At 46.7% G+C, this 13,265-nt stretch overlaps 1 protein-coding gene and 1 pseudogene across 1 annotated transcript; both read right to left on the reverse strand.

Annotated features, from left to right (window-relative positions):
- Positions 1–1,470: 1,470 nt before the first annotated feature.
- Positions 1,471–2,804, reverse strand: LOC136542012 (2-hydroxyisoflavanone dehydratase-like). The gene has a single exon (XM_066534241.1). It carries the CDS (start codon positions 2,623–2,625, stop codon positions 1,675–1,677), a length of 951 nt encoding a protein of 316 aa, XP_066390338.1. The 5' UTR covers positions 2,626–2,804; the 3' UTR covers positions 1,471–1,674.
- A 2,321-nt stretch (positions 2,805–5,125) lies between these two features.
- Positions 5,126–13,265, reverse strand: part of LOC136544168 (tuliposide A-converting enzyme b1, amyloplastic-like) — a 59,480-nt pseudogene continuing 51,340 nt past the window's right edge.

The following is a 13,265-nucleotide window of genomic DNA, read 5'->3' on the forward strand; positions in this document are numbered from 1 at the left end:
TGGGCAATATTTTTGTTATGATGGTTCAATGTGCTTACATTTTCTGTTACGGTTCCAAGCTGCTTGGTTTTACCATTGAATCTTACGATTCTTCCTTTTTCCTTTTGGGGGTGAAGGGGTGGAGTTAGCAAATGGCCATGACATAGTACCTCGTATTCTCGTTCTAACATATGCAATTTTTCCTATGGCTGTGGCTGCAGATATTCCGGTGCATCACCTTTTGTTAGTTTGTTGTACCGAATTTTACAGCAACAGCTGCAGCAGCAGCACCGCAAAAAAGGCAGCCGAGCAGGCTGAATAGTGAACTTAGCTACCTTGTATCCCTTTTTTGCAACATGCCAACTTGCAGTAATGGATTTTAGTAACTTATTTAGAAACCAACAATACCGTTCTTCACCTTAATTCAATTTCAGTATGGAATCGCCTGGTGCAGAATGTTGGAAATGCATTCCCATGATCTGTTTTCCTGTGAATTAAATAGATGAAAAGTGCTTGTGTATGTGATCTGATAGCTGCAATAGCTGCACTGCTCTATTTTATACCATGCCTGCTTCAACTAGGGTCCTGTTTGGATCGCTTGGACTAACAACTAGTAGCTAGAAAATAATTCTAGTTCATCCAAGCATATAGACTAATGGGTGGATTATACTTTAATTAAGTCCTCAACTAACAACTAGTCCATTAGTTGTGCAATTCACTTAATGGGACTAATAGGTGTCCATAAACTTTCAGTTGGGGGATCAAAACACCACCCAACTAAACTTTAGTTGTCTAAAGTTTAACTTTAGGCGACTAATTTTTTATTTGAACTAACAACTAGTCCCTTGGCAATCTAAAAAGGCCCTAGACATTCTGATATTCGGTTAGGATAAGTTTTTAATTTTGATTTCACATATGCAAGGTTGGTTTCAAACTCTTTTCTACGCTGCTGATGGTTATGGAACTTGTGAAGAAACTTCATAGACTTATAGGCTCATAGCTTACATTTCTTGTGCTTATTTCAGCTAGAGTTGTTATTATTTGATGAGTTCGATCTGACATACATCTTGATTGGCCATTCAAACAATTATGGGCAGTGTGACTCAAACTTGTGCTTGAGAACCAACAATTGATTTTATTCCCTGCTACCTTTCATCTTTTTTCAACCTGATACTCTTTTCAGTTCCATAGTTCTTGTTTGGACTGCGATACAAACAGCAGTTGTTTTGGAGATCCTATCGTGGTTCAAACAACAAGTTTGCTCTCTGGATCCTTGTCCAGCCGTTTGCTCTCTGCTGCTGTCTGCATATTTATGTCCATTACCATGTTTATTGTCATAGCTTGGCACCTAAGCTCGTTCTTGCGCCCAATTAACAAATTTTATAAGCAGTTCAGTACTTGTCAGTTGTCATTGGTATAAACACAGTTGATGACATGATGTATATGATTGCACCACAACATAACCAAATGTCCAAATCCCACACCTCTGAATGTTGTGGTATGACGGCAGTGTTTATTCCAAGAACTAATCTAGGAAGCTCTTGGGACTTTGGAGTACAGACAGTAACAATCACTTGAGGTGATACTTACAGTACACGAGGATCGGCTCGGCCACAATCTAGTTAACGACTGCGCCGGAGCTAAGCCACCGATTTTGCGGCGAGCGGCTAGATCTTGCTGTGCCTGAGGTTGGGGTCACAGGTCCGCAAGGAAAGCAACCACTCGATCCATAACCTCACCACTCTTGTGGCTGCCGGGGTCGAGGACGAAGAAACCGTGGCCCTCACCTTCTGTCTCGAACCACTCCACCTTCCCGCGCCACCCGCTGGCCCGCACGGCCTCGCAGTATGCCGCCCCCCTCGGCGCCCTCGGGTCCAAAGAAGCCGTGCAGACGAGCAACCTCTGACCCACTAGCTTCGACAGGCTCGGCGCGCCGGCCGCCATCGGGTTAATCCTTGGATCGTCCGCCCCGCCCGTCGCGCTCGGGAAGATGACCGCCCACCTGTTATTGTTAGCTCGCCAGAACTCCCCTTCTTCGGCCTCCATCTTCTGTTCGCCGGAGAAGGAAGGGTGGAGCAGGATCACGCCTTCTATGCGCGGCGGTTCGGCGGCTGGCAAGCCGCTCACGCCCACGGAGACGGCCATGTTGTGGACGATGTTACCGCCGGCGCTGACGCCGACCAGGAAGACACGGCCGAGGTCGCCGTGGTCGGACAGCCACGGGTCCGCGCCGGAGACCGCCCACTTGAGCGCGGCCCAGGAGTCGTCGTAGGCTGCCGGGAGCGGGTGCTCTGGCGCGAGGCGGTAGTCGACGGAGACAGCGACGACGCGTGCTCTGGCGACCAGCGAGTTGACATAGCGGTGGTACATAGGTTCGCCGGCTGAGCCGACGATGAAGTAGCCGCCGTGGAAGAAGACGACGATCGGGAGCTTCGTCGTGGCTGCTCCCTGGACAGGTGGTAGGTAGAGCCGCACGGTGGCGCCGGTGGCGACGTCGGTGACGACGTCTTTGGAGGTCACGCCCGTGTCCGCGTCGAAGCCGGCGGGCACGGTTTCCATGCGTTGGGCAGCACGTTCGACTTGGCCGTCCATGTATAGTCGGAAGGAGCTGCAATCGAAGGCGATCACTCTGCTGCTGGAATCCATTGCCCCGGCACCTGTAGCAAACTGCGCGGCGGCGTGCTCTGGAGTGGCTGGACCGGAAGAAAGGCTATCCTTCTTTGGATCTTCATCTGCAGCTGCAGGCGCGGTAGAGTATTCAGGACCCTCTCCGCTCTCAGAGCAACGTCATTCTCGTGATGTGCCTAGCTTTGTCGTTGCGTCGTTGCAATCAAGGGCATGTTCGGCTGAAGCTTATTATGTTGTGAGAGAAAAATACGAGCTGATAAGTCACGGTACGGCTGGGCTCCAAGAAATTGGCCAGCACAGCACATAGTACTGTATTACACACAGCTGAGCTGTCACCAAACAATTGGCTGTCATGTTCAGTGCTCCGTCATCCGGTAACTCAGCGATGCAGGTGGCAAGGTGGGTCACGATTGGGTTAACGAGTGGTTTACCCACGGGCCACGGTACCTAAAACAGATTTTTAGTTTTGGATTGGCACAACTGCTAACCCACGTGATCCATGAGATGTGTGACAGCTTTGCTTGGCGCCAGGCGAGACTTGCCTGTTCGGTTGACTCGTTCGTATAGCTGCTGGTTTGTAAAAAAGTACTATTGGTTAGTTTGTGTGAGAAAAAAATACAATTCCAGTTAGAAATTCAAGCCACAGCCAAACGAACGGGCTGTTGTTTTGCCCAGTGAGAAGAGCTAATTCCGTTCTCCCAGACCAGCAAGAAAAAATTCGCTTGCACAAAAATTGAGGCAGCAGAGTAAAGGAAACCAAACGGCTCGTTCTGATCACTTCCTGCTAGGCGAGGGCGCGAGGCGGGGCAAGATTATTCGGTAGAACCAAACGTGCCCGAGGTAACCCAAGACACCAGGTCACATGGTGGGAAACTGGATGCAGAGGTTGCCTGAGCGATCGCGGCACTGCTCGCCGGAGCGACCTGGTTGTAGATCGCCTGTCGCAGCCAGGGAGAAGCTCGCTGCTGCCTGAGCGATCGGGGTGGAGCTTGCCAGAGCAGCACGGGTTGGGCGGAACTCATTTGTTGTGAGCCTTGTGGCTCCCGCTCAGTGCACGGACACAGTGTAGGCGTTGACGCTGCATCCTATGCAGAGATAGGGAGAAAAAAAGATGTGAAACAATGCGTCTTGCATGGAGAGCGATTGGGTTACCCAATAACTCACGCCGCTGCACACCGAAGTTGAGTGGGTCGGTCCAATAGGTAAATTACACTAGGCTTCATATTTTGGGCACTAGACTTCATATTTTTTAAAAGTCTGTCAACCAACAACTATGTGTTTTATGCAGTTTCAACGTATGATTTTTTATATCATAGAATTAAAATCTAACAGCCTCCATCCTCCTTCTACCTCCAGCCTTCTTCTACCTCCAGACAATCACAAATCACAAGATCACAGATCCATAGATCACAAGAAACAATTTTTTTTCTATGCAAGAATAAAAGGACAAATCAGTTTTCTCAAACTTGCAGCTCGTATATATACAGTCAACATTGGTCGGTTTTCTCATGCAGATCGTGGACGATATGAACGAAGTGAAGACATGCAAGAGCTAGCATGTACGCCCCATGTGGCCGTCCGGCCGTAGGTTGGCCAGCGCCGTCACGTCGACCACCGCAAACCGCATGGTAGTAGACGAGGACAACGACGACGCTTCTTCCACCTGTGAAAAGAGAGGGAGAGAGACAAAAAAAATCATATTTTTTTTTTTTGCTAAAACACATATGTGTTATATAACATTTCTGATTCTGTAAAGTCAAAGTGTCTTATTGGAGATTTTATCTTCAAACATTTGAAATTACAATCAGAGGGGGGCATTTAATCAAGTGATTCAACGAGTGTGTGCAATGTGAGTCTCTTATTTTACTCTACTATCAAATGATAGATAAGTAAAGGACTGCATATTATTCACCAAAAAGGCATCTATGTCACCATGTAGATACTTTATCATGTTAGAAAGAGGATATATGAATCCTAAGCCTAGGTGGGATTTAGTAATGTGTAGGATCATATGAAAAATATGACCAATCTAGGAGGTACATGTTTTTTAATAAAATAAAAAATGAATTGAAGAGGATTCAAATCTGATGGGTTGGATGGATCGCCACACACCTCCTACTTAACTAATTGACATAGACTCAATTTCTAAATTTATAGGATATATAATAGCAACTGGAACCACACTATCATCAGTTATGAGAGTTTCCTAGAACATAGACCAGACAAACATCTTTCACCTTTTGTTTTATTGGCACGATCAAATCATGAATCATGAATACAGACGGAGTACTGCTTCACTAGTATTATCCGTTTGTACCGCCCTGAGGTTTATCCATGGCCACTGGCCAGCAATGAAAGCAATGTTGTAAATCTCTCCCTATAGCTGTCGCTATAGTCTTTTAAGGCAGGATGTCTCTATTTTGTGTTCATATAAAATTTAGCCATTATATCCCGCTATAGCCCGATTTAACTCCGCTATTAGCTGATTTAGGGGTATACCGCTAAACACGTTAACCCGCTATTTAAAACTACGAAGGAAAGCCACCACTCGATCCATCAGCACGCCCGCCTCGTGGCTGCCGTAATCATGGACGAAGAAGCAGTGTCCCTTACCTTGTGACTCGAACCACTACAGCTTCCTGGTCCAACCGCCGGTCCTCACGGCGTCGCAGTACGCTCGGCCCCTTGGCGCCCTGGGATCCTTCGACGCCGTGGAGACAAACAACTTCTTGCCTGCCAATTTCGCCAGGCCCGGCTCACCAGCGTCGGCAGCCATCGGATTAATCCTGGGGTCGTCCGATCCATTGCTAGCGCTGGGGAAGATGACCGCCCACCTCTTCTTGTTCGCTTCCCAGAACTCTTTTGCTTCGTCTTTGTAACACCCTTGGTGTTACATTGTGCTGTTTTGTTAAAACACTGCATGAGCATCATACTTGTTTATACTTGTGTGTAAATTGGAGTATAGATCAATATACGTCACTTGACACGTTTATCTGAAACAAGGAACAAATGTTACATTTCATGTTGTTTAATACTGTTTAGTATTCTGAGCGAATTTTTATTGAGTGAAAATGCTATAGAACGTTTATGCGAACTTTGATAGAGTTGGTAGTACGTACTTCGTAGGCGACGATGATATATGTGCGGACGAGGTTCGTTAGCTAGCATACCCAGTAGGTCTAAATTGGAATTCGACGAGTAACCGTTCAAAGTTAAGTCTTTTCGCGTAAGTTTATAAAGGGGTCGACGAAGCCACTTTTGGCAATTGTTGTAGAACGTTTGGCTTAGGAAGTGGCATGATGTCATGACTCCGGTCGATAGCCCTACGTACCCTCTTGCGCATCGAACAACTGGTTTGGCGTTCGGGGTATCGGGTTCGAGTTTTTGGGCTGCTTTAAAAAGCGTGCACGACACATGGTTTAGCTCCGGGCGCGGTCACCACCCCCCTGCTGGCCTGGCACCGTTGCTGGCTTGCCAGCGCGCGCTGCCGCACCGGCTATGTCCCACTGCCGCGCCTGTGCGTGTATGCACGCGCATGGCCCTTGCGCTGCGAGCCAAGGCCGCCTGCCATCGCGCGCTGGCCTCGGCCACTGCCGCTGCTCACCTTGGCGCTGCTGCTGGCTCGCCCAGAGAGCGCGCCGAAGCGCCGACCGCGTCCTCACTGTCGCCGTGAAGGCACATCACGCGTCGGGTCCTAGCACTGCTTCCTGCTGCCACTTGCTGGCGCGCGGGTCGCATCGCCGTGGCTGACGTGCTGCGTCCGGGTCGCCAACCATGTCCTGCCCTACCCTGCTCTGGCCGAAGGTGCACCGGGTCCCATGCTACACGCCGCCAGTTGCCACGCCCGACACTGCTTCCGTTGACTCACCGTGGCTGCTCGCGCGTGAGACGATCGCCTGCTCCACCATCACCTCGACGTCGCGTTGCGCTGTGTTTCTCTTGTCCGGCGCTGTCCGCTGTGGCGCCATACCGAGTTTTGTCGGCATGCGGGTTCGGCCGTGCGGACAGCTGTCTAGAGCACGTCCCGCTGTTCCCCATAGTTGGGCGTGCTTGTATTTTGTGTTGACGTCCACAGCCGGGCCGAACCAAGCCGTGCTAAAGCTTCCCTGTCTTCACTGTCGCCATGGCTGGCAGGACCCCTTCCTTCAATTCGCCGTGACCGCAGCACTATACTCCAATTCGTCGCACCCTCAACTCTGCTAGGTAGCCGGTCACCCAACCTACCTCACCGCGCTACAGGTACCGCTGCACGGTGCCTCAATTCCTAATCGCCGCTTCGCCGGGTCTGTAAGGAAAATGGACCCTTGGCCCATTTACTTTGGATTTTTGTGTTTGATGACCAACACAACCAAATTGGACTAATGAATTTGCAAGTGTTTGTTTTATAGTTCAATAGGGTGCAAGACGTAACTTGGACGAAGGCGACATGATGATCCAATAATCAACACCTCAAGCAAGACCTTAGGAGCACAAGAAAAGACCTAAGAGATCAAGCAAAGTCCAAGCATGAAGATTGGAACCAAGTCGTATGCAAGATCGCGAAGAAATGAGCTCACTGTGGTGACTAGACGCTGGATAAGCGACCGGATGCTGGGCAAGTGGCTCGGCAGACAGACGACCGGACGCTGGCGGCAATCGACCGGACGCAGGACAGCAGCGTCCGATCGAGTACAGTAAGGTTCTAGAGCGACAAATCTACGACCGGATGCGTCCGGTGGTAGGCGACCGGACGTTGGCCAGCGTCCAATCAGTATATTGCCGGCTCAACGGTCATGACGACCGGACGTGTCCGATCAGGACGATTCAATGTCCGATCAGTAGCAGTTTCGTGGGAATTCGACCCCAACGGCTACTTTCTCAATGGGGCTTATAAATACAACCCCAACCGGCCATTTGAGATGTGTGGAGCTGAGGAAACATACCAAGGGTGTTGATACACTATTTTAGTGATCTCTACATGCATAGTGCTTAGTATTTTATTAGGTGATTAGCATAAGTGCTTTGCGAAGTGCTTAGGTTGATTAGACCACCGCTTATGCGCTTGCTCTAGGTTTATGCCTAGTGTTTAGTGAGGTTTGCATACCTCTTGCCACCCCGTGCTTGCGAGCACAAGTGTTGTACATCGAAGAGGCTTAAAGTCTTGCGAGATCACACCAATCGCGTTTGTGGTGTGGCCACCACCGTGTATCAGAGGGAACAAGGCCCACGACGTTTTGGCCGGAAGCTTGATAGTGAAGACGGCGGGGGGCATCCAGGAGAGGCTTGCCGAGAGGCACATTGGAGACCCACTTGCGTATGGGGAAGGCCCGAGGCTATCCACGGAGTTACCTGACCGGGAGCTTGGCCCTTGTGAGGGATTCCTTGCGAGGGGCTCCAACGAGGACTAGGGGAAAGCTTGCGTGCTTCTCGATACCTTGATAAAAATACTAGAGTCGTTGAAGGGAGTTTGCATATCTCTACCTTGCTCTTTAAGCTTCCGCATTTACATTGCTTACTTTACTACGTTTGCGGTAGAGATAGCAACACACTAGCAAAACCATAGTTGCACATCTAGATAGTTTATCTATTGCATAGGTTTTGCTAGGGTTAGAAAAAGAGGCCATAGTTTAGAGTTAGAATTTTTAAGTTGCCTAATTCACCCCCCCTCTTAGGCGTCATGGTCCCTTCAATTGGTATCAGAGCCGGTTGGCTCAATTTGGACCTTTGGCTTAACCGCCGTTGAGCCGACGCTATTTAGAGTGGTTGGGATGGATATCGTTAGGCCTCCACACTTTGATGGCACTAACTTTCCATACTATAAAGCTAGAATGGCTTGCCACCTTGAGGCGGTTGATTTGGGTGTATGGAGAGTCACTCGTGATGGGATGAAACCCATCAAGAATCCCAAAAAACCCACAAAGAGTGATGAAAAAGAAATGCACTTCAATACTAGAGCTAAAAATTGCTTGTTTGAATCACTTAGTATGGATGTTTTTAACCAAGTATTCACTTTAAATATGACACATGAAATTTGGTTAAAACTTCAAGAGCTCCATGACAGCATAAGCAATGTCCGTGAGCAAAAACATTGTCTAGCAAAGCAAAACTATGATTCATTTGCTATGAATGATGATGAGCTTGTTCGTGATATGTATTCTCGTTTGAATCTAATTATCAATGAGCTCCATTCTATAGGATTATTAAAACTAGATGATGCGGACATTGTGAGGAAGATCATCTCCGTGCTACCACAAAAGAAATATGCAAGCATCATCACCATCCTTCACAACATGGAGGACTTGAGCAACATGACCCCAGGCATAGCCATTGGCAAGTTAGTGGCATTTGAAATGTCACGTAAGATGGGTCAAGAAGAAGCTTCTTTATCAAGCAAAGGCAAAGCTCTCACTTGTAGCGAGAAAAAGAAGATGAAGGGTAAGCAAGTTGAGACAAGCTCAAGCTCAAGTTCCTCAAGTGAAGATGAAGAAGAAGATGAGGACGATGATGATGAAGATTCAAGTGATGATCAATCTTCCTCCTCCACCTCCGACCTTGATGAAGAGTCACTCAAATTTATCAAAAAGGTGGAGAAGATGATCATAAGGCTCAATGTCAAGGGTGCGCCCATCCAAATTCAAGACCTCATTTTCACTAATCAAAGAAATGAGCAAAGAAAGAGAGGATGCTATGGATGTGGCGAGTTGGGGCACTTTGTGGAAGTTTGTCCAAACAAGTCCACACCCAAGACAACGAAGAAGGCATGCAAGAACCAAGCCCTCACATCAATAAGATCATGGGATGATTCTTCAAGTGAAGAAGAACCCCATCACAAGAGGCGAGGCAGTAAGCACTCATCATCAAGCTCTTCTCGTATTTGCCTTATGGCATGGGGTAACGAAAGCTCTTCCTCTAGTGAGAGTGATAGTGATGATGATATGCCTTCTTATCACAAACTTGTGCAAGAAAATCTTAATTATGCTAAAGCTTGCACTAGTCAATAAAAGAAGCTCAAAAGTTTAAAAGAAAAGCTAGATAGTTCATAAAAAGCATACAAAACCTTGCTTGAACAATATGAGAACTTTGCTAATCTCAATGTTGAACTATCTACTAAAATTGAGAAACTTGAGACTAGTGCAACAACAAATGCATGCACAATCAATGATGAGCAACTCTTAAAGAAAAATGAAAAATTAAAAGAAAAGTTAGCTAGCTCACAAGAAGCATATAATAGTTTGCTTGCTAAAATGGAAACCATGTGCAAACATTGTGATGAGCTAACTAATAAAGTTGCTAATCTTGAAGCCGTTAGTACAAACCCCACCAAGGCATCTAAAAAGAAAAGTTCTATCTTTAACATGTCTAAAAAGGATGCCTCTACTTCTTGTAATGATTTATGTTTAGACTCACCTTTGTGCAACCAAGTTTGTGTTGAAAAAGTTACTATAGATACATGCACACAAGAGGTTGCAAAGGAGAATGAGCAACTCAAGCGAGAAGTAGCTCGCCTCACCAAGGACTTGACTCAAGTGAAAGGCAAGGCAAAGCAAACCCAACTTCATCAAAATAACACTGTCAAGGGAGTGAAGAAGCTTGATGAAGGACAAACTGTGGTTTGTTATGTGTGCCATAAGGAAGGTCACAAGTCCTATGAGTGCAAGGTGAAGAAAAAGGGAGGAGCAAAGAAGGAGAAAAAGCAAACAAGCAAGCTCTCCAACACCTACACCAACAAGGTGGATAAGAAGGCCTCCACACCTTATCTCTTGAAGAAGAAGAAAAATGACAAGGTGATGGCCATCAAGGTGAACAAGCAAGTCAACAATGGGGTCAAACGCTTTTGGGTGCCAAAGGAAATCATTTCAAACATGAAGAGCACCAAGAAGGTTTGGATCCCGAAAGGGAAGTAAGAAATCTGTCGGACATCAGGGAATTTGGAGACTTGGCAAAGTTTGGGTGCATTTCATGGGGTGCATCATGATGGACAAAGTCATTGCCAAGTAGGTTAGTGAATACTATGGACCCAAATTCCCCTTCCCATGTTAGGTAACTAGATGTCATTACTTTTAATTAGTATTCATTTCAATTAGTGTTGTTTTTCAATTGATATACTCTTAAAGTATCTAGTTATTTTTCATGCCTATGTTTGCATTTGCATGCTTAATCTTCTGTCATGCATTCAATAGGTATATCTTATGGTAGGCTTGCTCGGTTTCATTATCAACCCTTGGAGCAAACCTACATGGTTTAAAATTGTTTAGGAGCACGACACGTAGCTTGTTTTATAATTATTTATCTAATATGTGCCAAAGTCCAAATTGTAGATAATCTCTCCCAAATATCATCTTTCAAGTGGTATTTTGATACTTAAATCAATGTGCACAAATTTTACAAGTATTCAACACTTGTGTGCACAAATTTAGGGGGAGCTTAATCTACAAGTTGGATGCTGAAACAACCCTGATTTCCGCGATGGGAAATCCATAGAGTCGAAGTGTAATAAGACTGTGGTAGATCATATTACCCAAATTCTAGTCGAATATCACATCCAAACATCGATAATATCAGAGTACAAATAGTACAGAATTACATAATTTATTACATCGCCGCATTGGTGGAATAAAAGTAGCATTCATTCAGAACGGCTTGCAGATAAGATCACTAAACTCAAGCATAGGCACGAATCCCTCAATCGTCAAACTCCTCGGAGCTATACTCCTCAGCAGAACCTATATGCCAAAATTTATCAGTACGATTTGTACTGACCACTCCCAACCCTATGAGCATTGCTTTGTGGAAATTGGATGCAAGTTGGATATAGTTAAAAGGAACCTATAAGGCTGGGGTTTCCTATTTATTTAGCATATCAAGTACATATAAAAGTATAGTCAAGTTTTAACACCATTACCATCCACACCCCATCCCCATTCCAGAGCCAGGTTTCGATCCTAGGATCAACATACCACCATCTCCACACCATCACCATACCATAACCATACCATCGCTCAGTCGATAGGCCAACTCCCTCTCGGCACTGTCTCAAGGCCCGTAGCCCCTGGCTACGACCGACACTCTCTCATGGGGGAAGAAGAGAAGGACTCATCTCACTATCTAGTTTAAGCGAAACCCAGGAAAGGTTCATAGCCGACAAGTCAGCACATGTATCGATCGATCAACCATACACTCTGCAGAGGTTTTACATAACCACAAGATCTGCCTTCCTCGCTGACCATCATCAACTAGGCTGATTCCGGCCGCTTGCTAGCCTAGGATAATGCCACTCTACCATTCAGCCCTGGTACACCCCAAGTCTAGTCTAGGGTGGCTGAAACTGTGAGTCATGAGCTAGGTCCACAAGGTCTCCATGAAGTCTCAGAAGGGTGTGGGGGATCCTCCGCACCCCGTACCTCCCTCGCACTATCCGCTATCAACCTAGCAGTAGTGGCAATATCCTACCAAGTAGTCCGGCCATCCCATACCATATAGGGCGAGTGGTACATAAGGCTTCCCGGTGAATCTGAGTACTAGTAAGTCCTTAGGGGTGACCAAGCCAGAATATCTCCATCAGGGTTTCTATTTACCATGCCACCACAGCACCTCCACCCTGGGCTCCTCCCATCATAGGTTCACACCTAGGGACACCTCATATACCATTTACCCACCACAGGTATCCATTCTAGGGGTGCCCAGGTAGCACCCCATGACAAGACTTGCCCTAGGCTTGTCGTATACTCCAACTTGGTCGACACAACCCTCACCCTCCACACACCCAAGTCACACACACAGCACTCTCCCCGTAGTTCAGATTACACCACGCATTAATGTAGTATAAGTGTAGTAGAAGTATAAGCAAATAAAATATAGCAGTAAGCATGTGTCTTAACCTAATAGTAGGGTATGCAGGGGTAAGGTTGCATCAAGGTAAAGGCCATCAAGAAAGCATACTACCATGCAAGTCCTATTGTAGTATGATTATAATAGTAAAGTAAAGCAATAGCAGTTCTACATTAGCCATGCATAATAGGTGCTATGAGATTGGGTGGGATGTGGCACCTTCAGTGTAGTTGTCTCTGTACTCCTCATGATACTCATGATCCTCGTCGGTCTGGTGCTCCTCCGAGTCTACAAATGATCGCATTATAGTCACGTTAGCGACGTCTATAGAATAGCACAAAGGAACAATGAAAATTCAAAGGAGCCAAATGCACTTAAACATGGGTTCATTGCGTAGAGCTTGATTTGAGATGAATTTTGGTCCTAGTTTCATATTTTTCTGAGGTCATATGAATTAGTTATAAATTTTTGAAGTTTTAAATCTATTTCTGAAAATGGAAAAAGGCTGAATTAATCCTAGGCTAACACGTGTCATGCTATGGTTGGTCCACGTGGCTTGCTGACATCAGCATGACGTCAGCATCACAGTTCCAAGCTGATAGGTGGGGCCCAGCTGACGTCAGCATGACGTTAGCGTGACGTCATCAACGTCGTCCACACCGACAGGTGGGGCCAAAGGCTATTGGGTCACTGACAGGTGGGTCTGGTCAAAGTCAATGTCGATCAATGTCGAGTCAACGGTCAACAGTCAGGGTCACTGACATGTGGGGCCTGGGCTGCTAACGTCAGTAGCTGATGTCAACGTGACGTCAGCATGACGTCACCCTAGCTGCGTGGGCTGCTGACATGTG

The sequence above is a fragment of the Miscanthus floridulus genome, chromosome 3, assembly GCF_019320115.1.
Source record: "Miscanthus floridulus cultivar M001 chromosome 3, ASM1932011v1, whole genome shotgun sequence".
Classification (NCBI taxonomy): Eukaryota; Viridiplantae; Streptophyta; class Magnoliopsida; order Poales; family Poaceae; genus Miscanthus; species Miscanthus floridulus.

What these genes read in the sequence shown, in the direction of transcription:
- LOC136542012 (XM_066534241.1), bottom strand. Translation starts at nt 2,625, where the DNA reads ATGGATTCCAGCAGCAGAGTGATCGCCTTCGATTGCAGCTCCTTCCGA.